Raw genomic sequence first — 27,426 nt, 5'->3', positions numbered from 1 at the left:
CTTGTAATTTATTTTGTTATAAATAAGATAACTTTCACACTATTTAGGTGTGGTGGATTAATCGAACATTCTTAGTTTTCATTTGGATGTACTCGTAGTTCATTCATGTATTTCTCTTTTATTCGAACGTCACACGTTATATTATTATTATTTTTATTTGGAGGGTAAGAGTGGTGGGTCAATATGTTGTGGTTTGAGGTGGGTTTGGCATTTAATTATGAAGAGATTTTAAACAGGATCTCCAACTGATTCAGTGGCCCATGCAAATATATAGCGGAATCAATACACACAGCCAATTCATGGCAACACGACATTTCACCTTTTTAGGTTTTCTTCCCACTTTTTTATTGTCCCCTATGCATAAATAAATAATTAAATATACATATATAAATATATATCCCAATAATTAATTTCAATTTTAACAACCAGTTTCCATCAATTTCACCATGTTTTATCAAAATAGTAACTTTCACAAAATATTTAATTACTTTCTTTTTCAAACCCCAAACAATTAAAATGTTTTTTTCTTTGGATTAAATCATAAAAATTGGTCAATAAATGGGAATTTTGTACTAGATTTGTTTATAATTCATAATTATTACAAGTAAATTAAATTATCAATAATAATTAACCACGACTAGGAGAAAAAATTTAAATTTATAATATTCAATTATAATTTAATAAAATAATTTGTAAAAATAAAAGGAAAATATTGCATGAAAAAAAAAAAAAAAAAAAAAAAAAAAAAAAGAAACGAGGAGAGTGGTTTGGAAAAAATTAGGGTTTGGAAGGAGGGAGTAGTCCTAGTCGTAGTCGAGGTCGAAAGGCAGGTAGCGTGTAATGTACGCACCAATTAAAATGCGTTTAAGTGGAGAGGCATCTTTTGCCTTTCATGACACGACAGGCACATCAAGTAAGCGAGCGTGTAAGTTACGCGTGGTAAAAATGGTGTTTTATGTTTTTTAACTTAATATTATTATTATTTAAATGAAAAACTGGGTAGGGCTTCCCTTTCGGTTTATTCACGCCCAAATGCTGATATGCCCTATGATCCAATCTACATGATACCGCCACGTGTCGGTTTATAATTGCCTCCACGAGCTCCCTCCCTCTCTCTGTATAAATAGGTTGTGGATGTTATGTCCATGTGGAATGTGGATGGCATGGGCATGGATGATTTTAATACGCACATCCAAACTTTCTAGGATTCAAAAAGATTATTAAATTAAAAAAAAAAAAAAAAAAGGAAAAAAAAAATACCCACTCCACTATCTATAGATCTCTCTCTCTCTTTCTCATTCTCTTTCTATTTACCTCTCTCTCTCTCTCTCTCTCTCTCTCTCTCTCTCTCTCCAAGGATCGAAACCTCCGTTTCTCTCTCTAGGGTTTTTCGAAACTTCGCACTGAAATTCTGCTCCATCAGCTTCGAATCTCATCTCACAGCTTGGCTACTCGTCTTCGTCTCTAAATGCTCTCTCTATCAGTGCTGTTGCCTCGACTGGCCGTGAAGAATCGCTGTCCAGTTCATTCCGCGTTGTTCCAATTATCAGTTGGCTGAACTTAGGTGCGTTTTCGACTCTATTTAATTTCTTGTATCATCTTCTTCTATGGAAAATCTTTCGATTTCTTTCCTTTTTATGCCTTCAGGTTTTTTTTTTTTTTCAGCTTGTTTTGAGCTGTTTTTTTCGATTTTTTTACCTCATTTTCCTTAATTAGCTTGTGATATTCGGTTCTGGTTTTCTTTATCTTCTTTTCGTTTTCTTTTCTGGCTGATTTTTCGAAAGTGAATTCGCTATGTTTCCGGCATTTTATGTGTTGCTTTCGGTTATTTGATGTGTCACTGCGTCAACTGTTTGTCTGTCTCGAATTTCTGAGCTGAATAAAAACCCTAAATATTTATCAGCGGACCAATTCGCTCCTTCCTCCACTGTGCTTAGAATTTTCAGATGATAATTATTTTAGATGGCTTTGTCAAATCCATTTTGTTTATGTCGTCTACTGTACCTCCGCTATTTTCAGGTAGTTGATCTTCGTAAACCCTAGACAATGCTTTTCGTACTGTTGTACTGAACAATACTTTTCTTTGAATTATATATCGATAAAGCTGGTTAATTATGTAGTTTTTGTTTGTAATTGGTGAAATTATGTCTCGTAGACATCCTTGCTTGTTATTTATAATAAATTAGGGTTTAATGTTGATTATCCTCAAGTAATATGTAGTAATAAGTTGTTTGTGATCATTATTTTATGTGTCTTCGGGTTAATGTTTGCCCGAGGAGTCGTTTCTCTGGAATTATTCATACTTCTTCATTGATTGAAACTGTTATTTTATGTGAGAAATAAGTACACATGATGATCGATTGAAGGTATCGTCGGTATAAACATTGGATGTTTCGAAATGAACTTGTTTGGGAGAAGCTCTAGATCTTATTTCTTTTGATACATTTCAATTTGATGCTTATCATTGTATTATACTTTCACCATTTGATGATCTAATTGGCTCGCTGTTTGGTATATGATGACGAATTGGCTGTTGTACAGCTATCAACCGTAGCTAACCTGAAGTGTTCTAATGGACGAGGAGCATCATCAGAAGAATGATTCTAGTATCGTTTTGAGGACTACAGTCCCATTCATTGAGATTGACTCTTTATTTATAGACCTTTCCAGTTGTATTGATAAACCTGGTGCTGGAAATTGTGATCATTTCTCCATACGGTATGACTTTACATTATATCAAGTTTAAACATGTTGTTATCTTCCTTTTTTAATTAAGTTGTATTGGTTTGATTGAAAACTGAGACTGTGTTAACTAGAGATTGGTTCATGCACGTCTCGTTGAAATATTCATGCTCATGTCTCCTAGTGCACTTATACACACAAATGAATCATTTCCACATCTTGGTTTTCATGCAATTGTTATTGTCCATACACAAATCAAAATGTTTCTACTTTCTTTCAACTGTTGTTCAATTTGGAAATTTCAATGATAATGCTATGCATAGCAACTAAATGGAACTTCTCTTTACTTTTTGGTGTGCCACACATCACATACTTGCCTTTTTAAATTGCTATCTAAACGACTAATGTGGAAGATGAAATCAGCATTTGAGCTCACCTAGTTTAGAATGTTCTTCCAACATGAATATCAAACAGACTAAATATCTCAGAGCTAAGAGTTTAGGTTAAGAAAAGACCTCGATGAAGTGAAGGTTCAATTTCCTGTAAATCCAGTCTTTTGTCGTACTATGTCAAATTAATTTCCTCAAAATATGTTCTCAACATCCATTGTCACTTTTCCTCATCAATTGTCTTTTGTACAGTGGATATGCATCTCAAATGCGTGAGAAAGATTGGAAAAAAGGCTGGCCATTTGATTTAGATGGTGACTATGAGTCTGAAGAGACACTATCCTTGCTTCCACCTTTTCATATTCCGCAATTCAGGTGGTGGCGATGTCAAAATTGCAGGAAGGAGACTCCTGCAGGTGGTGCTAAAAAGGATAAGGATTTAATAGTTGACCGTTACAACTGCAACCCCCCCTCCCAAATGTCTCACTTTAGCATTTTTTGTTGTTATCAGGTTTTGAGCAATCTTCGAGTCTCAGTATGCTTGATGCAAGAAAGGAAGTGGCTAATACATCTATGAACAATAATCCTCCACCTTTCAGTGCAGAGAGAGAAAAGAAAGCTGAAGGCATTTTTTGTCCCAAGTTTTCCATTTTAATATCCTACTACTTCAGCCTTTTGATCTCTTTATTTGTTTTTCCAGGAGATGGGGTTGACTCTAGATGGATCTTGAATTCAGAAATTCCCATAGCAACTAGTGTCGTGCCAGAAGTAGAGTCGAGTCTTATATCAAAACAAAATAAAAGTGATCCAGGTAATTTACTGCTGTCATGATGCCGCCATTGAAGTAACCTGCTTGGAGACCATTGCTGAAAGTACCTCTGTTCTTTTATATAGCTCGCATATTTTCTTGCTTCTATAATTTCATATCTTGTTTGTAAAGCAGTAATTCTTAATTCGGAGCATAGAGATTCTGCTGAGAACTGCAAGCTAACCTGTGGAAATGAAGTTGCTGATGTTGAGCTTGGTCTTCAACATCTCAAAGTGCTTGATGAAAATCCGGAAGTCTTTGATGATGAAAAACAAATTTCTGCTCATAATGATCAAACTGAGATAACTATTTCATCATCAGGAGTTGAGGTGATTGATCGGTCATGTAATGGCAAGAGTGATCCTGCAGAACTTGATGTGAGTAACGCTACAGCATCTGAACATACTGAAATTTCAGGAGAAAATGATACACAAGGTCATCATACAGATAAGACAGGCAGTTTGCATCGCCGAAAGGCTCGTAAGGTGCGCTTGCTGACTGAGTTGCTGTATGAAAATGCAAATGTAAAGACTAATCACATTGGTACGGATGAGTCCCCATCCCATGGGACTTCAGAAAAATCTGAAGGGTTAAAAGAGCTTTCTGCTACCCAATGTCCAGTGGCTGCCAGAAAGAATATCAGGTGTTTAGGTCAGAATTTGAAAAGTAAGCTGCCTCTGGATGAAGTTTGTCTTGCTGCAGAGATTTGTTCATACAACGTGGATACCAAGATTCAGGCATTGAAGAGAAATGTGGAAACAACAGATTCGTTTCATTCTAATGAATCTGAAAATGCATTAATTGGAACTGCATTACAAACTAAGAAGAGTCTCTTGAACAAGTGTAGGAATGACACAAAATCTATTCATGGTAAGAAAAAGAATAAAAAGATCCAACTTGATGCATGCTCTTCTTTTAATCTTCCTCCAGGAAGTGGTGACAATATGCCTGAGATTTCTTTCAAACGCAACGAATTTTCTGGCAGTGCAGTGGATCCCTTTCTTTTATTTGGTTCAAGAATTGAGCCAATTTCTAGTTTGTCTAAGAGGAAAAGCAAGATGCCTATAATTGATGACAGGCAGGGTTTTACTTGGAGCAATGGTATGCGAAGAAGAGATTTAACCTTAAAAGAAGTGGAAGTCAGGAACAATGAGCCTGTGGTTGTTTCTCGTCCATTAGTATCGGATGAATCTAGTAGAGGCTTGCATCTTTCCCTCACTAACTATTCAGGCACTGCAAGAAATGACAAAAAGTTTATTTTCGAGGCTCAGGATGGCTCACGTTCCTTGTTGTCTTGGCAAGGAAGTATATCCACAGAAAACGTTGTTAGGAACAAAGATGCTAAATCCAAGAAGCATAAAGGCTCAAATGTTCCTTTTAATTATTCAGATACTTTTTCTGAGCAAGGAGGGCATTTTGGAGTCGATAGTAAGAAAACCTCGGGTAGAATGCAGTTCCCAAATGGGAAGCAAAGCTCAAATTCTCAAGTTGATGACGATAGCTGGTCTCAGTTGCGGGCAATGGTATTAATTCTTCCATACTGTGTTGTTATTGTAGCCTATTGAAGAAACAGTTTTACGATGCATTCACAAAAGTACTCACGATATCTGAGGATTTCCACCCCCCCCCCCCCCCCCCCCCCGTCTAAATTTCCTACGTTCTGCATGGTTCATCTAATTGAAATAGCTTCATGACTAAAATGTTTCTTGGATTTCACTGGAATAATTCATTGATGCAAACATTTGATGTTTTGTATAATGCCTCAAGGACTTCAGCCTAATGAATTTATTAGTTAATATTTAGTGTTGTAAGTGTTGAGGTTATGGATCATATCTGGTTGAAACGTTTGAATTTTTCTCATTTTCTTAATGTTTTATTTACCATTCTCCTACAAGTTGGAACTGGAAAGTGGCAAACTATTACATTTCTTCCCCTCCTGCCCTTTTCCAAGAACGAAGTCTTTAAAGATTGGTCACTTTCTGTTTCACTCATTTCTGCTATAAGTTTCCACCACCATTCTCTCACCACTGCTCTATTATAGTATTTTCAGGGAACTTTAACTTTAAGTCACAAATGTGTCTGCCGCTTTATGGTAAAGCTTGCAGATTCCATTTCTCTATATTCCTCTTCATGCTCAATCCTAGGTTCTTATGTGTCCTGAAGATGAAAATCTTGTTCGTTTATGTTTCTTGGAACTGGGAACTTTATTTGCAACGACAAATTTAAGAAAGATTGTAAGCTACCTGTCTTTTGTTGATTATGGAATCATGATTCTTTTAAGGTTTATTTATGTGAAGTCTACCATTATTTGGAGATTGTTTAGACTTTTCTTTTCCTTTATTTACTGTAGATTTATTTACTTACTCGTATTCCTTTTAATTCTTTCATTTCCTATCTCCTTAATATTCCAGGTTTTGTTCCTTAGTTTCTATGGTTTTGTTTTGTAGGATAATTATGGGGTAAACAAAGCTGAAAAGAATATTACAGTTGAGGAGCACTTGGCAGCTCAGATGAAACAGAGTGAGCATACTGCTGGTAAGATATCTGAGCAAAGGGCTATAGATGACATTCCAATGGAAATTGTTGAGCTCATGGCTAAAAATCAGTATGAAAGGTGCCTTGGTAATACTGTAAATAGTAAATCCGTATCGAAGACAAGTTCAAAGAAAGCTCAAATTATGAATTTCAGTAATGCATGTGGCAAAAGTGGCTCATTGCAGGAGAAAAACAGTCACAAGTGGAAACCCCAGGTTAGGAATGGGAGAAATAACTTACATACGGCAGGAGATAATGTGGGATACGGCAAGCAAAGTTCAGGTAGTTACTTTTCTCACACTGAGAGGGGGCATTTTAATATAGACCAGCTACGTCAGACTCTTATCCCTCCAGAATATACCACATTTGGACATTCTCAAAATAAGTCATCAAGTACTGTCAAATTTTTGGCAAGCAGTACTGGTGAGACTGCACGTCCTCAATATAGCCAATATACTGGAGGTCTGGGAGATCAGAAGTCCTCTCATTCCAGATTGCAGTCGTTCAGTGGATATAACGCACATCAGCCTGTTTCACAAAACAATGTAGACGTAGCTCATCTATGGACAGAAGCCCTGCCAAATCACCATCCATATGTACCGACCACTCCTAAAAAGGTTGCTTCTCAGTCGACTATTGTAAATGCTAATACGAACTATCCTGAATCAAGTAGCAAAAGGACAATGAATCGAGAGCATAATCTCAAATTTTTTCATCCAAAAGTTACCAACCTTGAAAAAGATGATGGTAATTATGGCTTGGAAAATTCCAGGACTAGTGCAAAGCACCCATTTCCTTGCCATTCTAATGGCATTGAGCTTCCCCGGGGGTCATTGGATTTGTATTCTAATGAAACCATGTCAGCAATGCATTTACTCAGCCTTATGGATGCAGGAATGCAGCGCAGTGAAACTCATGATAACCCAACATTTCCCAAGAGACCTTTTTCCCATGATCTAAAAGCAAAGGACACTTCTAGGATGGATATTGGTTTGCACAAGGCCTTTGATACAATCAATTGTTCATCTGATTATTATGGTGAAATCCACCCGTCAACAAAGTCTCACAATTGTTTCCCTCCTGCTTCAGTGGGCGGTGCATCAATTTCTCCTTCCATAGGAAATGAAAGTTGTGAAATAGTTTCTGATTTAACAGGTAAAGTTGCATTGCAGTGTAAACAGAAAGATATGACTAAGTGCTCCAGTTCAACATGGAACAGAGTTCCAAAATCACAGACGAGTGTATTTACAAGTGGTAGTCTAGGCACCAATGAAGGAATTTTTCCCATTCATAGCTTGCAAAGGAAATCTGGAGGGCCTTCTAGTTCTTTAGTGTCTATGTCTGGATACTACAGAGTGGAAAATCCTGGGCAGTGTATAATAGAGCGCTATGGTACTAAAAGAATGTTGGAGCATTCGAAAGTCAGTTCTGAGTTCGGAATCTGCAGCATCAATAAAAATCCTGCTGAATTTAGCTTACCAGAAGCAGGAAATGTATACATGATAGGGGCCGAAGATCTACATTTTTCAAAAGGGATTTCTCCTAAAAAAATATCTAGCTTGAATAATATGGATGGACGCAAACGCAAGAGGAATGTGAAGCATACTGTTGTACAACCGCATGCATTACGCTATAGTATGTGAGATCATCGCCATGAACATCACGCTGGTAATATTCTCATGTCTCTTAGTTCTTGAAATGGTTCAAAATATATTTTAATCTATTATGCCATTGGCCATATATGCATCTTTTGAAGCCATCTGATTGCATTTTCTTCATTTTTCAGCAGGATTTTAACTTTTAAATGGTTCCTCCTTTTCATTATTTGGGAACTTGAAATGTCTTCCGGTTAAAATAATGGTAGAAAATGTAGAAAATATCAGATATATGCGCTGCTGTTGCACCAAAGGATATATATATGGTTTGGGTAACTTCCCTTCATTATTTTCTCTCTTTCTGGCACTCTCCAACAAAGACTAGCTGCGAATGTGGCATCTTTGGTATAAGCTATAAGACCTGTACATAAAAAGTACATGAATCTTGGGATTCATCAGTACATTCATTGTATATCCAAATTTTGGTTTGATTGATGTTGTGCGTTGTTATACTTCACAAGGTTCTGTATATACACTGAGTTCCACTCTTTGGTTTTCGGAAGCGGGTAAGTTATGTACTTCTATGCACTGATGCGGTAGCAGTGTGAGAAGGAATAACAGAGAATCAGCTTGATATTTCTCTTTATAAGGTATTTACAAAATCCGAGGGCTCATTGTTAGATTGTTCGTGTTGGGAACTCTAATATTTGTAGCTTTAGTTTGAACTATATATTGTATCTGATGTTTGTGGGAGTGAACTTGAAATAAAAAAAGAAAAAGAAGAAGAAAAAAACTGCTTTTTCTCTTTATAGAATATCCATGGAGAACAGTGTTTTGTTTATTATCCATAGTTTCTCTCTTTTTTCCTTGTTTTTTTGTTTTAATTCAATGCTTTAACTAGTTGAATTGTATTTCAAATCTTGTATCAGGCAACGTGAGATGCTGCCACGCCAAATTGTTCTCACATTGATTTCTTTCTGAAACTCATTTGAGTATCAAACCTTTCTTAGATTGATAGCGGTTTCAAATATCTAACTCATTTGATGCATCTTTTTGTGTATACATTAGCTTTGTGATTTGAAAGTGTGCTTGGGTTAACCACTAATCATTAGTGTGAGCCGAACAGTTCAAGGTCCTTCAGGCTTCAACCTCATTCATCATGAGGCCGAGCTTCTGTATCAAAATATTATGAATTTGATCTGCTTTGTCGGAATAAACTTCTAATTTGTAGTTTATAGTTTAAGGGCAAATCCAGCTTTCAAGATTTGAAGTGGATGATGATACCCTTCCCCTACCAACATATAAATTCATGAGATGAGATGTTATCATAGTTGTTACCATTCATAAGGCTTTTCTAGTTTTCTTTTTTTCGTCGAGATTGGGTTGGTGTTCAGGGTCTGTACAAGATAAAAAGAATGCTACGTATTCCAAATGAGATGCCCATGATAAAAGGAACGAGGAGAAGAATCTACGGAGAATCCATAACATTAAATCTTGAATAAAAAAGCGTGACGATCATTCTCAACTTGAGATGTTAGAAGGTGCAAAATCAATGAGTGTCGGAGCTGCTATAATTGCTTCAGTAATTCTTTCAAAACTTGTAATATTATCATTACCTTTTTATAAAAATTTAAAATAATCTTGAACAAAAAAGTTGATGTGATATTAACTTGATATTAAGTTTAAGTTTAAGTTTGGACGGAATGACATTAAGAAAGTTAATTTTTTTGACTTTTCTACCGAATCTAAGAATAATTTTGAAATATTCATCAAAATTCAAGAGTAACAATATCTGTGTAAATAATATTTAAAAAAAAAATCAATTAAGATTGGTAAACAATTCTATGTACTAATAATTTTTTTTTTTTTTCTTGAAGGGTTACAACTTACATTACAAATATGGAAGAAAATTCATATTTTAAGAATGGAGTATGATTCAATACATTATTTTGAGAGGACGACTTTCAAATTTACATCCAACACGTTGAAAGATTAAAATTGTCTGAAAAAATATAGTCAATCTTTAATATAATATGAGATCGTAAATTTGAACCTAATCATATGGTTAATAATATATATTAATCCGTCTGATTGTTAATGCACTTAGGAGTCGTTCCAGGTAGGATTTCCAATTCAAGGTATGTTTTCACAGACAAGACTGAAGATATATAGAGGTTTGAATTGCTCGTTGCTCAATTAAATGATCATCTGCAAATAGGATAAAGTTTCGTCGTTCATTCCGCCATCGATCTTATATATGTTACTTCATAACAAACGATAATCGACGTACCTTATTTTCCCGTCATGAGTATCATGATAATCTCATAAATAAAAATTAATAACAAACCCATATCTCTGCAAGTAAGCAAAGACAGACATTGAATTAGGAACATATGATTTAGAAGCTTGATTTTATGATTAAGAAAGAACACTAATAAGACATGCATCAATGTTTCTTCTTCTGTTCTAAATATTGTCCAGAGGGTTTCTGCCATTCATAACCAACGGTATACTAAAAAGATTGTTGCAAAAGCATGGGCTCTGAAACATTTCTGGGTATGTGGTCGGTTTTAAGTACACAATTTAATTCACTTTTTTGACTCCATTGCTTGCTGGTTGTCTCAGGCATGGCAGATAATAAAGATGTCCATGAACTAAGGATTCTTGTGGTTCCTGAGAATCTAGCTATAAGAGAATTAGGAACGGAGAGCTTTCCCCCCTTTTCCGTCCGCCTCTTTGATCTTAAGAATGCTGATTTTAAGAATGAGTGATTGCCCTTCTCCAACCCTTATTGCCCAACCAGATTGCGGACAGCCAATGCGTTCCACTTATTGAACAGGGTTCTATGGTCGGTCTGCGATCCCTAGATACCGAAGGCGTCCTTGAGGTGATCTCGTAGTTCCTACGAGTGTAGACAATGGGGTCAGTCAGGTTAGATTTTTTAGGTTGGATTGAATGTTTGAAAATCTGAAAATTCAACAGAGTTCATACCTCACTCAATCAAGGTGTGTGTTACTAGTAAATATTTGAATTTTATGAAATTTTAATTATTAATATGATATATACTAGGAATAAATATATTTTAAAAAATTGAAAAATTAACCCACGATTCAACTCGATCCTATTTAGGTCATTATAGTCACGGTCCAAAATCGTTCCCGAACCTAACCCTATTTGAAATGGGGTTTATGTGGTGTATGTCAATGAAATAAAATACCCTTTTGAGGAATTCAAAATATAATGTGTTTGAACTCAAAATAAATTAAAAATTAAAAATTAAAAATTAAAAATTAAAAATTAAAAATTAAAAATTAAAAATTAAAAATTAAAAATAAAAAATAAAAAATTAAAAATTAAAAATTAAAAATTAAAAATAAAAGGAGAGATGAATATATTATTTGGAACTTAAATAAGCACAGAAGGAAAGGCGCTGATTTGAACAATTTAAAATAAAATATAATAAGGGATTACGTACGTTATTTAATCCAACGGAAAACCAACTGTATTTGTCATCTCCGATGGAATGATTAACACGTTGCAGTTCAACTCCGGCCAACCGCCGTCAGTGCGGGCTATTCTGCCCATCATCGTCGCCATTCCCGGCACTGAACGCGCGTGTGCCCTCACCTCCGCCGCGTCTTCCATTTACGACAGCGATTCCATCACCACTCCGACCGCCCCGGCCTCCACTGCAATGTGGCGGTTACCGATTTTGGTCGTCGGGTTCGAACCGGTTTCAGTGTTCAAATTCGCGATTAAACCGAGCGTCAATCTATCAGACTCGAGAGATGGGTTTGGATCCAATGACCGTTTGAGGAGTTGAAGAGCAGCGAGCCAGTCAGCGTCTGAACCGATTGGGCGAGGAAGATGATTCGGAAAATCAAGGAAGGGAGGGCAATGGAGCAAGTCATCGGTCAGAGAGGAAAACAAAACATTTCTTGTAGAAACCTGTCCCGAGCAGTCACGTTTTAAAAACGTGAAGCTAACATCGATACATAATAGATTGAAGCAGACAATATCTACTAGTGGTAGACTTGGACAGTTACAACTTAACATTGACCCCGCTAGTTATATTGTTCGTAATAGTCTAAGCACACTGCTAACAATCTACACGCTTGTGGGCCTCACTAGCACACACGCTTTGATACCATTTGTAACAGTCCGAGCCCACAGCTAATAAATATTATTCACTTTGGTTAGTTAAGCATCACGGTCAGCCTCACAATTTTTAATCATGTCTATCGAGTAGAGGTTTCCACACCCATTTGAGTAGCGCTCCGTTTCCATTCCTTTCCTGAACTTCAAGTTTTAAGCCATTCCCAATAACAGGAACCGAACCGAATCGAATCGATGGTTCCGAGTTTGGAGCTGATAGGTCTAGCCTGTCTCCATGGATCCTTCATCGCTCTTAGTAATAATGATCCTCGTGCTTCACCTTTTTTTTTTTTTAATTACCAATTTCTACGTCATTTTAAAACAGGTTTCTACGTCATTATAAGGTATTGTCCGCTATATCACTCTCAACATCACGATTTTAAAACAGGTATCTACTTCGTTTCACAACAGGTTTCTACACTCTTATAAAGAATTATCTGTTTTGGTCTATTACGTATCATCGCCAACCTCACAGTTTTAAAACAATTTTCTACACATTTATAAAGAATACTTCGTTGGAAACGACGTGAGATTTCACAACCCACTCTCAGGGACCTAGTGTCCTCACTAGCACACCACCTGGTATATGATGCCTGGCTCTAATACCAATTATTACAACTCAAACCCATGACTAGCAAATATGATCTTTTTTTAAGATTCCCTTTCGAACTTCTCCTTATAGTTTTAAAACGCGTCCATTAGGGAGAGATTTTCACACCCTTACAAGAAACGTTTCATTCTCCTCTTCAACCCACATGGGATCTCACAACATGAATTAAGACAACATGAATTAAAACAAACGTTTCATTCTCCTCTTAATAAATTTTTTAGTCGTCTCTTTAGCAAAATTAAAGATTTTAATCTCAATTTATCTTTTAAAAAAATAAAAACTTTATCATAAATAAATTTGAATTATTCTTCTACGCAAAGAAACAAAAAAAGGGGAAGATATTGGTGTGTGTTGATGACAATTACAAATGTTGCAGTCATGCTTGTGCTTGGCTCCACCTTTATAAATAGTAATAGCAAAAAGCTATGAATTGGAGTGGCACCGCATTCAAATAGATTAAGGGGGGAAAGCAGGTTAGATTCGATAATAATACTAATGCTTATTGTTGAGTGCCTGAGATTCAGGAGGCACTAGGGATAGTGCCACTATATATATATATATATATATGTGTGTGCCGCTTTCATGATTATCCATTACAGCACCAATTATGAAAGTTGCAAAGTGAAAAGATGGCGTCTCCCATGGTGGGTCTCATGTTTTTGCTTTCTCTTTACCACTTCCTCTCATTTTTTATTACACACAGACGTCATCCTTGGGATTATCCTTCTGATTATCATAATTATCGATTCCCCGTGCCTCTCAAACAAACCAAAAGGTATGGCACACCAATCCACTACCCTTTTCACCATTTTTAAATGTCGCACAGTTTAAAAGCTTCGTTAAAGTAGTATATTGTGTTGGTGTGTATGGTATAAATGTGGATCTGTCAATCATCAGATGTTTATCTGCAGTAAAAGTTCATGCCCTATAAGAAAAAGATGTGGGATTTTCTTTTTCTAGGCTAGGTCTGGCGCTTTTTTGCTTATGCAGGCTAACTGTTCGACAAAAGTCCTTAGACCCTTTACTTTGTTTTTTGAGTGGATAATAGTATGGTTAATCGTGGAGAAAAGTTTACAATAAAGAAACAATTGGGATGGAGGGAAAAATCTTAGGAATCACGACTATGATATTGTCCACTTTGAGTATAAGCTCTTGTAATTTTGTTTTGAGTTTCTCGTAAATACCTTATTCCAATAGGGACGTATTCTTTATTTATAGATCCATGATCCTTCTCTAAATTAGGTGGGACTCCTTTCAATGAAGAACTTTTTAGCAAAATAGGGTAGACATTCTTTTTACTACTCACTTAGTTCTGTTTTGAAATTCAAAGGATGCAGATACCCATGTACAAGATTTCTTACTTTACATTGTGATAAAGTCGGTGAAGGACAAATGAGTAACCATGGCAATCATGAAGATGGCTTATGGACGATGTCAGTTTAAATGGAAAACAAAAAGCAGCAAAAACAAATGCACTATCGACCTTGAAATGGGGCCATTTTTTAGTATGTAAATGGAATTCGTGTCCTCTTTCTGGCTTTCATTTTCCTCAATAAAGTGAGAGAATCTTGAAACTCGGGTCCAAAACGTGACTTCCCATTTCATTTTTCTCTGTTAAATACCCCAAATGAGCTCTGAAGACTGAACGAATAAGTCATGCTCGTCTCTCTCAACTCAGATAAGGAAAGTAAGGCCATGCATAGTCACTTCTCTTGACATTACTCTAATCATTATTTTGGCCAACCTAAACCAGTGATTACTTGTTTGATGTGTTTGTTGAAATGGTTTCAGTGAGCTCATGTTTCGTTAAGTGTTCATCAACTCGGCTGGAGAACATTGATGAAAATGGCCCTGCAAGTTGGTTACCGAGTTCATGTGTTCTACCTGAAACCCCAATTGAGTCCATGGAGTTTCTTGGCAGATCCTGGAGCCTTTCGGCTAAAGAGCTCTCCAAAGCTCTTTCCACTGCCAATGCTCCAAGTCATGTTCAAAATTCAGTGGTTGGATTTCTTAGTGCTGAAGCACATGATTCAAACTCCACAGTCTTGAGGGAACCAGTGAGATACCGCTTTCAATTCCCTTTTTAAGTCACGTATTTTCTGTTTATAAACTGGCCATGTTCTTAATGTTACAGCTACGTCCACAATTACCCAGTGGAGATAGTCCTCCTGCTTCCCCAAGAGGAAGTGACGAAATGAAGGTATTTTATTTTGAATATCTCTGCAGCCCACTTTCGAGCGCGCGCGCCCGCACACACACACACACCAGAGGAAAGATAAATTATATAAACTTGTTAGTTTTTGGTATGGAATCTCCCTCAAATTCAGTGAATTGCACATTCTTATTTTGATCAGGATCTAGTATTACTTCACCAAGCATTGAATCCAGAGTTCCTTTCCAATCAGCATCTACTTGGAAATGGGGTATGTCGCATTCTTCCTTCAACACACGCACACATACATGGGAGAAAAGAAGCAAAGTCTATCATATTCATCAATCTTTTTCTCTCTGTTGCAGCTATATAAGAGCATATTGAGAGGCAACAAAACATTGGGGAGGTGGATGAAGGATCAAAAAGAGAGGAAGAAGCAGGAAATCAGAACACAGAATGCTCAATTACATGCAGCTGTATCTGTGGCAGGTGTTGCTGCTTCAGTAGCAGCATTTATTGCAACGCTCGTGCCGCAAGAAACATCATCAAGTAATCAGAAATGGCCATCAAAGACATCAGCAGCAATTGCTTCTGCAGCTGCTTTAGTTGCATCTCATTGCATAGAGATGGCAGAGGAAATGGGAGCTAGCCATGAACATATCTTGAATGTAGTTAACTCTGCCATCAATGCTAGAACTAATGGAGATATCATGACCCTAACAGCAGGAGCAGCTACAGGTGCTAAGAAAACTTCATAAGCAGCTAACACTCAGAACTGATGAACCAAGATACAAAATACTTACAGGATTTGCTTACTTGTGCAGCGTTAAGAGGAGCTGCAACCCTCAGGTCAAGGCTTGAGAAAGGGTTGGGAGGCACAAACTTTGGGGCGGGAGAGGACAAGGTAGAAGAAGAAGGGAAAGAATCAAACATCTTGATAGCTATTAACTTCGTTTCCAGAGGAGGAGAGCTTCTCAAACGCACAAGGAAAGGTATTGGTTACAACCATAATGTTACACATTGTCAAATTCTAATGTTGCTTTCACTGAGATTCGAAACATGGTGGTGGCAGGGGTTCTCCACTGGAAGCAAGTTTCTTTCAGCATAAATTCTGATTGGCAGGTAAGACGAGAAATGGTTGAAAAAGTTACTTGAAATTGTGATTGATATTACAATGCAGCAAGTTTCTTTACACTGTGTTAGCCTTCTGTTCATCAAAATTCTTGGAAATAAGTACTCAGAAGTAGAATGTGTTTTTATATACAGGTAGTGGCAAAATTGAAAAGCAGGCACATAGCAGGAACATTTACCAAAAACAAAAAGTGTAAGATAACGCTCCATACACACAACAAACCATCTCTGCATCTATATTGATGAACTATGTTCTGTTTCAGGTGTGATCTCAGGTGTGAACTGTGATGTCGCAGCATGGCCCGAGCGGGAAACGGAATCGGACGGCGACGAGCAGAGGGCTTACTTTGGTATAGTAACAACAGATAGAACAATAGAGTTTGAATGCAATGGAAAAGGAGAAAAACAGATGTGGATTGAGGGGATACAATATATGATGAACTTTCGTGCCTACATGAAATGATTCTGACCCTAAAAGATTGAAGGAATGTCATGAAGCTGCTTTCTATAGTTTGTTGTGTTCTTCTGTTGGAGACTGTTACCCAAGAATCTTTCAAAGATTTGAGATCCTCTTGTAGTTTCAAGTTCTTGACAAACAATGAATTGGGGCCTTTCAATTACCATTTTTCATCTACTGAAATGAAGGATTATATTGTTCTAGTAGTTAGAAGCTTGAAGCTTCTTCTCAACCCAAGAAGGAGACAGGACAGGACTCATCTCATAAAGCTTGTTCATCTTCAAATCCCCACCATTGTTCTCTTCTTCAGCCAACATTACCTTCACTCTCCAGACCTTAAACGACTGATCCAAACTCCCACTATAAACCAAGAAACTCATATCCATGTTCTCCATTTCCAAGCTCCCAGCCAGGCACCTGACCGGCCCTCTATGCCCATCAAGCACCGCCAAGCACTCATGGTAACAACCCCCTTCCTCCTTCCTCCATATCCTCACCGTCGTATCCTCCGACCCACTCAACACCAGCCTCTCCACCACCGCCAAACACAGCACCCCAAATCGATGCCCTTGCAAGAACCCACCATGGTTATATCTGTAAGAAACCCTCTCCTTTTCCCAAAAGTTGATTGTCCCATCAGAGGAACCAGAGTAGAGGAACGTCTCGCCGTCAGAGTGGGAGCTGAGAACGACAGCATTCACAGGGGAAGTTTGGAACTTTAGTGTCATTGTGAGTGTGTGGGAGTTCTCCCGGTATAGACATCGCCAGATTTTGACAGTTCCATCAGAGGAACAGGTGAAGAGACAGCCATCATTTTGGTTGACTGTTATGGAGTTGACTTTGTCCTCATGGGCAAGGAAGGAGTCAACGCATTTTCGGTCGGAGATCCGCCAGGCTTTGACGGTTTTGTCGTGGGAGGCGGTGTAGAGGAGGTCCTGCGCGTGGTAATAAGCCATGCAGGATATGGTGTCTTTGTGGAGATGGGCTGTCTCTGTTTTGGAGAATAACAGGAAAGAGGTTCTTTTTGGGAGTGAACATAGCTTCTTGGATGTCAGGTTATGTGAAGCTGTGAAATTCCATACTCTGATTCTTGAATCTCTGTGTGATGTGAACAACATGTTTCCTGTTATACACGTGAATTCAGCTCACTTTTGGTCCATGAAATGATTAAATGAGTAGCTACTAATGGCATGCTTGAAAGGAAATATACCATAGGCAGCAATGGCCCAGACGCCGCCAGCAGCAGCCTTGAGGTACCCACGGTCCATGCAATCGGGCTGCTTCCATGCACGAACACGGCAGCTATCAGAGCCAGTAAACACCACGCCATTCGAAATAGCGATCGAGTATATGTTCCCTTCTCCACGATGAAGCGACGCTATGCAGTGATGAAGCAAAAGTGGCGAAGGGGTCCGTAAAGGAGACAGCATCCAAGGCGATTCAGGGCTGGGCGGAGGGGTCGGCTTCATGGCTTTCGAACCCGGCTGCTCGCCCATTACTCGTTCTCTTTGTGGCATCGTCGTTTGCTTTTCATCGTCCAGCATTATGCTGAGTAAGGAGTTGTTAGCATGGAAGGCCATGGCGTTGGCGTTGGCGTTGGCGTGCATGGGAATGGGACAGAGAATATAATGGGCGGAGCAGGAAGGAGCGTTATGTGTATTTAAGAAACAGTTGATGCGAGGAGTGCGTGGCTGTCGCGAGCTGTGGCTAATGCTCGGCAAACAAGGAGTTGATTAATAAATTTTGGTAATTAATGTCACACTTAATGTGCCTCATTGAGTGTATATAACTAACAAGAACATTATATAATATGTATTTTAATATATATATATATATTTGGGGGATTTTTGTTTTCTTTAAATGGGTTTGGTTTGAATCATAAAATGTATTGAATTATGTGCTTTTTTGGTAGTTTATGGCTCATTATTGCTCTTCATGTCTTTTTTTTCATGCCCCTCTTCCAAATTAACTATCTTATAATTCTTTTTAACCCGAATGGAAAAAATATTTTATTATGTAATTATTGAACGCTTTTTTTTTTTTTTTTTTTTTTTTTTGATCTTTATTATTGTTGATGCAAATGTGACAATTAATTTATAGTGAACTAGTATTCATATTACTATAGGAAGTAGGGATGTTCATGGCGGGAGAATGATTCTCCTCTTGAATAGACTAGGGGAAGGAGCGAAGCAACTCGACCGAGAGGGAGATCTCCATTCTCGTCTATTATTCTAATTTTTATCTCTGGTAAATTTCTTATTTAGTTTTTAAAGAAATGGGTTTTTCTAAAAACTTTTTTTTTCTATTTTTAGAAAAAATACTCCTTTCAAATAATTTTTTTAGTGGACAAATTCCATTTAAAAAAAAAAAAAAACATATTAATAAATCTAATAATATTTTATAAGAAAAAAAATATATATTACACCGGACTCAAATTTTAATACTACAATAGTTTTTCATCCTCAATATAAAAAGTGAGGCGGGATAGAGAGAGGAGAGCTATTTACTTAATGGAGAGAAATCTCTTTCCATTTTCTGTCTCATTTCCGGCCTTATTTAGAGTAGATCCTCATGGAAATCCAGCCTGCGGACCAATCAACCTCTCATTCATAAATACTCTAATAATTTAAATGAGAATTTTGTTGAAGAAGGCAAGGAAAAAGGACATTGCTCTACTCAATAGTGTTGGCTACTACTTTTTAATCTCCTCTCTTTCCCCCACGACCCTTCGTTCCATTGCCTTCAACTTCATCCATCCATTCATCCCAACCTTAAATTACGCTAAAAATCAAATCTAATGTTTCTTTTTCTTTTAATCCAAAGTATATGATAAAAAAAAATTGGATATTAAACTAAGGGGTGGATTTCCTATTATATTTAATTATGATACAATGAATATATTAAAGAGCTATAATTATAAAGTTGCTACTTGCACCTAAACAATTGAAATAGGGACCCGAGCTATGATGGTTATAACCAAAATTTATTGTATGCATTAACTATTTGTTGAATGAGATGGGCGTGGAAGCCCTCATGGAATCCATAGCTTTTCTTGGAGGTCATCGTCTCTGGGGACAAAGGAAGCTGACCACTGCAAAAGGAGTTGTTCTCTAACATGTGATACCGCCTTTAATAGCTGTTGTAGACACTCTTTTTTGCTGCAACCTCCCATTAATGGACTAGAAATGATCGTTTTTATCTGGTATATATTAACTTGGAAATAAGAAAGGACGTAACTTTCCATAGTTATAAATGGAATTAACTAAGAAAATTTGTTACTTTGAGGCTCTTCTAAATGTAACTCCCCCAAGCCTCTAAATAATTGAAATAGGGGACCTGACACACGTGATCATATAAGTTGCTACCTGCACCTAAACAAATAAAATAGGGATCAAAACTGATACGATCCTTATTTATCTAGTTATGCTCGAACTGACACAATGACATAAGTTGCTACCTGCACCTACACAATTGAAATAGGGACCAGAACTGACACGATCCTTATTTATCTAGTTATGCTGGAATGACACAATCACATAAGTTGCTACAGGCATCTAAACAACTGAAATAGGGACTAAAACTAACACGATCCTAATCTATGCTTGAACTAAGGTAATCACATAAATTACTACTTGTACCTAAACAACTGAAATAAGATGGTTACCTTTTATCTGACTAATACATTATTTGTTGAATGAGATTGGCATGAAAGCACCATGGAATCCATAGGGAACTCTGTGTGGCAGTGTGATTTTGGCTACTGGCTCGTCGCTGAACCTTTTTGCATCAACTATATATACCTGATATGGACAGAAAAAAAAAAAAAACCCATATAAAAGAGAGAGGTTAAGAACTTGATTAAGCAATCAAATAATGAGTTAACTGTTAAGAAGTGGAATTAACCTGAGACGTATTGGTGATCTCATTATGAACATGGGCGATAACCCAACCATCATCTTCTTTGAGACTATCTTCTCTGGGCACAAAGGAAGCTCCGGTGCAAAAGGAGTTGTTCTCAAGCATATGGTACTCCACTTTTATTGGCTCTTCTTCTGAATCTTTTAGCTGTAATGGACCCTTCATGGAGTTAAAAGATGTACACAAACTATGCAGGACGGTGAGCTTTTCGTAATTGGGAGTTGGAATTACCGATGAAACTTCACCACTTTGAGGCTCTTCAAAATGTAGCTTCGCCAGTCCTCCAAATTTAAATATCCCTAAATCAAACAACATTATTACACCAAACCAAACCAACTACCAAGTTTAATAATGATGTACCTGATAGTTTCAAAGTTTATGAGTTAATTTAAGATCAAACAGGTGTTAGGACCACGAATTTCTACAATATGGTATTATCAAGTTTGAATATAAGATCTAATGACTTTGATTTATGGGAACCCACAGTTTCTCGTACCAATGAAGATAGTGTTTTTTTTATATACTCATAATTTTTCATTTATTTAGACAAGGTACGACTCCAACAATCCTCTCCTCGAACAAAGTAGTCATCTATTCGTTCCAGCACTATCCAAGTCAACTTCTTCTTTGGAGCACACCGTCAATCCAATAGAGCTCTATCACGGCTCTTCACTATGACTACAACTTCGATACTCACAGCTTTTTTGTTCGACACTCGAGAATTCTATTGACATGACTCCTAACCACAACAGACATAAAAGCTCTTACCAATCAAGGTAGTATCCCTTGTTATTTTTCCCTTACTTCGTCAAAACTTACACACCCATCATCAAAGTCTATTCTCTTGAGTGGCTACTAAGCATTGAAATTTGCTGATAAATAGTACCTGAGTTAGAGCTAGCGACGGAGTCAAGAACCTGAGCGTATCCATATTTGTTTTTCAAACCAGTGAAGGCTGAGTTTATGAAGGGAAAATCCATGGAAAATTGGTTTCCAGTTAGAAATCTCTCTCGAACCTCCCCTGTTTTAAGGTTGAGCCTCCATTGGTAAGCACGAGACAACAACGACCCATCTTCAGTGTTCTGTTCATCAGTTACACGAACTGGCTTGAATCTTTGAGAGAACCACTCAAATTTGTTGAGCCCCTTTTCAGGTCCAGGTATAAACGAATCAGTAGCTCTACATCCCCACACCACAACCTAATAACATTGTTCTTCAGCAACACAGATCAGTAATATTAAATTTGTTCATGAGTTTGGTAATATGATTAACCTCATGTTCGTGTTCAAAGCAGTTGAATAGATGCATAGTGCAATTAGGTTTCACTTCAAACCATTGAATCGAATCGGCATCTCCATAACGAGGCATCACGCCGATTTTGGCGTACCGTTCTTTCTCGAATTTTATCAATCTACAACACAACGATTGTTTGAACTTCAGAATTCGGAACCTAATTTGCGCTATAAAACAGAGATGAACTGGATTCAGAGGAAGAAAAACGTACGATCCGCCTCTGATTAATCGGTTCAAGTCGATGGTTACGGGGTAATCCAAAATCACATTGAACCTGAATTCCGATTACATAACACAATAAAACACTCTGTTTATGAGGAAATTAAAAGGAAAAGCAGGTGAGTTTACCTCCGTGTAACGCCGATCTCGTGGGTGAGGCTACTTCTACTCAGCTTGACGTCCACTTTATGAACCATTCGCTTGCCGTCTTCTGCGATTAAATAAACAAAAACAAGAGTTTAGTGAGTAGAAATAGAGAAATTGTGTGCGGAAGAACGTGGTAGTGAAATTAAAATTGACCGGAAATAATTCCAATTTCCATATAGGGTTTGGTTGGAGCGATGCCCATGATCACCAGTTCGCCTGTGTCCGGAGCTTTCTGCGATGGGGAGACAAGAAGAAGAATGTTATGAGAACCCACTCAAATTGGGCGGGAAATTCCCATTTAAGTGAGAAATATTAATAAAATTGGGGCAATCCACACCGATTACATTCTCATTCACATCTCCGACCCCGACCCCGACCCCGACCCCGACCCTGACCCCGACCTAAAAGAAATGAAAGATAAAGCGGGAAGAAATTTCTTCTCATCAGCTAAACGGGTCAGGAGATAGGTATTATTATATTCCCATCCACGTCTTCCACCTCGTTCTACTCCTTGCCCCACCCAACTTTTATATATATATAAAATGTCAGGTACCATTGAAGACTTTTTGTTCGTGTGTTAGGGGCAGTTCTGAAAAGCTATTTTTTCTCTACAATATCATAATATTCCTTTACGAAACAATACTAGGACTTGAATTTCGAAGGAAAAGAGCCCAAAGTATACTGACTTAAAACTGAAATCATAATTCGAAAACCTTAATTAGGTCATTTGAAGCACGAACGCAAAAAAACTAAGCCATGATCGATTTTTTCCGCTATTGTTGTGAGGAATGTTCAACTTCGATAATTCCGACACAGTACGATTAGCAACCACACCCAAAAATGGGTTTGGTCATGGCCAATTTTCGATCGATCCACTCAACAAGTATCATCAACCACACCCATTTGATAAATAAACTTTTTTAACCGTCGGAAAAAGATCCTAAAACTAAAATTAAAAGTTTTAAAAATTTACTTTTAACCTTATATTGAAAAAAATAAAAAATCAAAAACCTAACATCTTTACCAATCATCATATAAAAATTTTAATTTTTTTTTTTAGCGGAATCTGATCTCGATCTCTACTAGTTGTTCTTCGGGAATCTCCACCCTATTCGCACAATACAACAGGGAAGGTCTCACCGTCTCTGTCAGGTCTAGTAGACATGAATAAAAAGATTTGAAGACGAACCTTAGGATGACTAGTAAAGGGTCGATTCCAAGCCCGACAAACATCCCAAACTCCCAAGCTTTGCAAGCTCATAATATCAATCTCTTGGGGCATAGAGTTTTCAGCAACGGAGTAAAACCTGCCAGAGTGCTCAATCACATTGGTGTTGCTCATGTCTTTGTTCACTTCACCAAACCTAAGCTGTCAAGTTAATAGCCACTTGGTCAATGTCTTAATTATTGTCGAACCCAAAGGCCTAAGGTGAACTGAAAATGGGCTGACCCAGTTGAGAACAAAGGCAGCCACAACGGCCACAGCGTCGCCTTCCACTGCAGGGAGGAACGATGGTCTGTTTTTTACGTGCTTTTCGAACCGGAATGATTCGGTTTGGACATATCTATTGTTGTACAACAGATGCCATTCGCCATTGATGTGCTTCTTGAAGTATATGGCGTGAAGCATTCCTTCCCCTTCCACCCATATGAAACTCGACCTTCCGAACATTGATCGGGTCCATTTTAGTCCTCCAAATAATGGATTCGGTCCTGTAGATACATGTTTAAAATTTTCAAAATACTCCATCAACCCAACCCAACCTAACCTAATCCAGACTATTTGAGTTGGGTTATCAACTCATTTTAGTTCAAACAAAAAAAAATATGGTTGTGTTTGGTACAAATTGAAACTATATCAGGTTGAATCTAATTTTTTAAAATATATATAATTCATAAATATTGTTCGATTATTTTCTCCAACAAATTTGTAAAATAATGTTTTACAGATAATTTTTCAAAATATATATTGAAATTAAGATACAAATTTTAATTAAATATTTAAAAAAAATAAATAAATAGATGTTTTATCATTTTCTTTTAATAAAAATAAAAATTTAAATAAAAGACCGTTAAAAATAAATAAATAGATGTTTTACTAACTAACCATTTTTTTTAATAAATAAGTAGATGTTTGATGAACTAACCCTTTTTCTTTAATAAAAATAAAAATTTAAATAAAGGACGGTTAAAAATAAATAAATAGATGTTTTATGAACTAACATCTTCTTTTAATAAAAATAAAAATTTTAATAAATAACCGATAAAAATAAATAAATAAATATTTTATAAACTAACCATTTTTTTCTTTTAATAAAAATAAAATTTTAAATAAATGACTGTTCAAATAAATAAATAGATGTTTTATAAACTAACTATTTTTTTTTTTAATAAAAATACAAATTTAAATAAATGACCGTTCAAAATAAATAAATAGATGTTTTATGAATTAACCATTTTCTTTTAATAAAAATAAAAATTTAAATAAATAATGGTTAAAAAAAATAAATAGTATTTTCTTTTAATAAAATAAAAATTTTAATAAACTAACTTACCAACTTAGAACCAAATTCAATTTAAAAATTTTAGAGTTGTTTGAGCGGAAGAAATTAATAAAAATTTTAACTTTTAACATTACAAATAAATTTTCAATCTTTAAAAATTATAGGAATTAAAATTAAAGAAAAAGAAAATTGATTATTTATAAAGTAAAGAATTTACCATTTCTTAAGAAGATTCCTTGCGGAAATTGTTGTGGGAGTGTGCCTTGGATATCGGCGACAGCAACAGGCGCTCCGATCTCTTCAACGGGCGCAAGGTTAGTCTGTTCATAATCGATATACACAACAATTAATTAACATAAACACTTTTGAAGATGAAGAACGAACACGACTCTCTACAATAGTATGATATTGTTCACTTTGAGCACAAGCTCTCGTGATCGATACAGAGAGTATTCGTTGATTATAAACTCATCATCATTCCCTAGATCAGCAGATATGTGACTTTTACGATGGAATCGAACAAAATAATTAAACACCCAAAATTAATTACCTGATTTGGGTGAAGGGTTTGATCCGAAAATTCAAACACCGTATCAACAAACCCATCCACCAATTTCATGCAACCATTTTTTAGCTTCTTAACAATGTCTACCCGGACATGTTGCTGTTTCAATTTCTTCCCCGGAATCAATGGCTGCTCATAAACACATTAATTTCTAATTATTATATATATATATATATATATATATATATATATATATATAGAGAGAGAGAGAGAGAGAGAGAGAGAGAGCACCATTGAAGAAGAGAGATTGGATTTGCAGGGATGAATGGAGAGGGAAATGGAAGGGCTGCGAGTGGGGGAAGAACCAGGAAACATCAACATCATGCCGGAACGTCCCATGTGGCTGTCTCCTTTTGTTTCTGCCGGCAATTTGGTTCCGCCTTCCACCGGTGTGTGTGTGTTTATATACGACCAACCCACACATTAGGATAAGATTTCAAGTTTTAAATTTAAATAAACTTTTATTGTAACTACCAAACCTATCTGCTACACTCCTAACAGATATTGTCATTTTTTTTTTTGTTTTTTCAGTTCTAACTTAGTTTATGTGATGTCTCATATTGGTTGGGAGGAGAACAAACCACCCTTTTATAAGTGTGGAAACCTTTCACTAATATACGCGTTTTAAGGGAGGAGAACAAACCACCATTTATAAGGGTGTGAAAATCTTCCCCTACTAAACGCGTTTTAAAACCTTGAGGGGAAGCCCGACAGGGAAAGTCCAAAGAAGACAATATCTACTAGCGGTGGATCTGGGTCGTTACAGTTCAAAACTTTAAAACTGGTCTGACAAAGAAAAGTTTCCACTATAAAGTGTTTCATTCTCCTCCCCAATTAACATGGGATTATCACATTATCACATTTGTAGATTAAAAATGTTTATATGACCGGATAACTCAGCAATTTGAACTATTCAACTCAAACTGTCAGGTTTTTTTTTTTTTTTTTTTTTTTTTTTTTTTTTTTTTTTTTTTTTTTTGTCAAGTCAACCAAAAAATAGGGTTACAATCCAATTTTTTTTAAAATTATTACTAAAATTAAAAATATTTAATATTTGTTACTGATATTAGTGACACGTGATTTGTATGTAACATTTGAGTTTAATGAAATTTTAGTTATTATGTATATAATGTATAAGTATAATTTTTTAATAATAAAAAAAAAACCCGACAACCCAACACAATCTGAAAAAATTAGAAATCCAACTCAACCCGAAAAATAAAAGGTTGAGTTGGGTTGGGTTGTGAACTCTATTCTAGTTATTCGAGTCATAAAAAATTTTGGGTTGGTCCAAAACATTTTTCCAACTCAACCCATGTACACTACAGATTTATATCTATTTAAGGCGGTTTCTTATTACATTTTTTAATATTATTTTTCTAAGATTTAAAATATAATGTGAAATATTTTGATATAATGAAACTATAAAAAATAAAATATTGACATGTTGAGGATATATTTTATATATAGATTACAAAAATTGGTGTGAAAAAATTAAAAATAAAGCATTATAAGACAAAATAAACACTTAGTAAAATAATTATGAATAATTATTATTCTTTTTATAGTAAAAGTGGATGTGACAATATTAAACAAATGGGTTGGGACTTGGGATACCTCACCTAAAGGGTACCAATGAAGCTAGATGAAGCAAATATGCCAATTTGGCCGTACCCGCCGTATAAGACATCCTTCTCACCTAATTATATGGAATATGCTTTAATTTTTAATTTTATAATGTCGATGATTTATGATTGATTAAACAACGACGTTACTAAATTCAATTCGAATAAAATTTGTCATATCGAAACCATATTTTAATAATAAATCATAGTGACTATTCGTAGATGGAAGAAGTAAGTAATGTGATCATGTCATGACGGTGTTTTTGTTATTTGATATGTTTTTTAGACACCCGAGAATCGAAATTTATCTTAAACACGACATGGGTTCTTTTGTCGTCGTAGTACTAAAGATACGGTCGTCATGTGTGTATCCATTGTGCATGTAATATCACGAATAGACTAAGGTTTTTCGTGTAAAGATGGTTGTGTTCATTCATGAAATAATGGGAAATAAGATGTGAGATCCATATGGGTTGGAGATGGGAACGAACCAAACATTCTTTCTTCTTCCTAATAGACATGTTTTAAAATCATGAGGTTGACGACGATACGTAATAAGCTACAGTGGACAATATGTATGAACGATGAACTTGAATCAATGAAGAGGATAAGATAGACCAAGATTAAGGTTGTTGTGTGCC

At 36.3% G+C, this 27,426-nt stretch overlaps 4 protein-coding genes across 7 annotated transcripts; 2 read left to right on the top strand and 2 right to left on the bottom strand.

Annotated features, from left to right (window-relative positions):
- The first annotated feature begins 1,323 nt into the window (after positions 1-1,323).
- LOC111788063 (protein EMBRYONIC FLOWER 1) lies at positions 1,324-8,823 on the top strand. Of its 2 annotated transcripts, none has more exons than XM_023668210.2 (8): positions 1,324-1,564; positions 2,542-2,718; positions 3,324-3,487; positions 3,583-3,696; positions 3,772-3,882; positions 4,015-5,402; positions 6,327-8,082; positions 8,204-8,823. In XM_023668210.2, exons 2-7 carry the CDS (start codon positions 2,573-2,575, stop codon positions 8,055-8,057), a joined length of 3,654 nt encoding a protein of 1,217 aa, XP_023523978.2. In that variant the 5' UTR covers positions 1,324-1,564; positions 2,542-2,572; the 3' UTR covers positions 8,058-8,082; positions 8,204-8,823. The 2 variants fall into 2 exon arrangements, with proteins under 2 accessions (XP_023523978.2, XP_023523977.2); XM_023668209.2 differs by having other exon boundaries at positions 8,201-8,823.
- Positions 8,824-13,202: 4,379 nt separating this feature from the next.
- LOC111789399 (VAN3-binding protein) lies at positions 13,203-16,622 on the top strand. Of its 2 annotated transcripts, none has more exons than XM_023670160.2 (9): positions 13,203-13,549; positions 14,566-14,831; positions 14,909-14,974; positions 15,129-15,197; positions 15,292-15,664; positions 15,751-15,918; positions 15,999-16,048; positions 16,193-16,250; positions 16,321-16,622. In XM_023670160.2, the coding sequence occupies exons 1-9, from the start codon at positions 13,357-13,359 to the stop codon at positions 16,518-16,520; spliced, it is 1,443 nt and encodes a 480-aa protein (XP_023525928.2). In that variant the 5' UTR covers positions 13,203-13,356; the 3' UTR covers positions 16,521-16,622. The 2 variants fall into 2 exon arrangements, with proteins under 2 accessions (XP_023525928.2, XP_023525929.2); XM_023670161.2 differs by lacking the exon at positions 13,203-13,549 and adding an exon at positions 13,556-14,461.
- Positions 16,623-16,714: 92 nt separating this feature from the next.
- Positions 16,715-17,632, bottom strand: LOC111789400 (protein JINGUBANG). The gene has a single exon (XM_023670165.2). The coding sequence runs from the start codon at positions 17,630-17,632 to the stop codon at positions 16,715-16,717; it is 918 nt and encodes a 305-aa protein (XP_023525933.2).
- A 1,722-nt stretch (positions 17,633-19,354) lies between these two features.
- Positions 19,355-25,524, bottom strand: LOC111787703 (carotenoid 9,10(9',10')-cleavage dioxygenase 1). 2 transcript variants are annotated; one of them, XR_015419989.1, is made up of 15 exons: positions 25,392-25,524; positions 25,146-25,289; positions 24,813-24,915; positions 23,542-23,804; positions 23,281-23,460; positions 22,245-22,323; positions 22,074-22,155; positions 21,937-21,999; positions 21,705-21,843; positions 21,319-21,631; positions 20,664-20,731; positions 20,418-20,579; positions 20,179-20,314; positions 19,794-19,885; positions 19,355-19,713 (listed from the first exon to the last, which is right to left on the bottom strand). XR_015419989.1 is itself a non-coding variant. In XM_023667732.2 (14 exons), exons 1-13 carry the CDS (start codon positions 25,497-25,499, stop codon positions 20,198-20,200), a joined length of 1,821 nt encoding a protein of 606 aa, XP_023523500.2. In that variant the 5' UTR covers positions 25,500-25,524; the 3' UTR covers positions 19,355-19,713; positions 20,179-20,197. The 2 variants fall into 2 exon arrangements, 1 of the variants encoding a protein (XP_023523500.2); XM_023667732.2 differs by lacking the exon at positions 19,794-19,885.
- Positions 25,525-27,426: the final 1,902 nt, after the last annotated feature.

This window comes from Cucurbita pepo, chromosome 2 (assembly GCF_057944985.1).
Source record: "Cucurbita pepo subsp. pepo isolate OVF chromosome 2, ASM5794498v1, whole genome shotgun sequence".
Taxonomy (NCBI): domain Eukaryota; kingdom Viridiplantae; phylum Streptophyta; class Magnoliopsida; order Cucurbitales; family Cucurbitaceae; genus Cucurbita; species Cucurbita pepo.
Note: the sequence above shows the minus strand (reverse complement) of the source record. Positions and strands in the feature narration are given on the sequence as shown.

Bases quoted from the DNA above. Each gene is read 5' to 3' on its own strand.
- LOC111788063 (XM_023668210.2), top strand. From the start codon at position 2,573: ATGGACGAGGAGCATCATCAGAAGAATGATTCTAGTATCGTTTTGAGG. The intron at 2,719-3,323 runs GTATGACTTTAC...TCTTTTGTACAG, and splicing joins TGTGATCATTTCTCCATACG to TGGATATGCATCTCAAATGC. The intron at 3,883-4,014 runs GTAATTTACTGC...TTTGTAAAGCAG, and splicing joins ACAAAATAAAAGTGATCCAG to TAATTCTTAATTCGGAGCAT.
- LOC111789399 (XM_023670160.2), top strand. From the start codon at position 13,357: ATGATTATCCATTACAGCACCAATTATGAAAGTTGCAAAGTGAAAAGA. The intron at 13,550-14,565 runs GTATGGCACACC...AAATGGTTTCAG, and splicing joins CCTCTCAAACAAACCAAAAG to TGAGCTCATGTTTCGTTAAG. The intron at 14,832-14,908 runs GTGAGATACCGC...TTAATGTTACAG, and splicing joins CCACAGTCTTGAGGGAACCA to CTACGTCCACAATTACCCAG.
- LOC111789400 (XM_023670165.2), bottom strand. From the start codon at position 17,632: ATGTTGTTCACATCACACAGAGATTCAAGAATCAGAGTATGGAATTTC.
- LOC111787703 (XM_023667732.2), bottom strand. From the start codon at position 25,499: ATGGGACGTTCCGGCATGATGTTGATGTTTCCTGGTTCTTCCCCCACT. The intron at 23,805-24,812 runs GTAAATTCTTTA...ATGTATCTACAG, and splicing joins AGGAATCTTCTTAAGAAATG to GACCGAATCCATTATTTGGA. The intron at 20,580-20,663 runs GTAATTCCAACT...GGTCCATTACAG, and splicing joins AAAGTGGTGAAGTTTCATCG to CTAAAAGATTCAGAAGAAGA.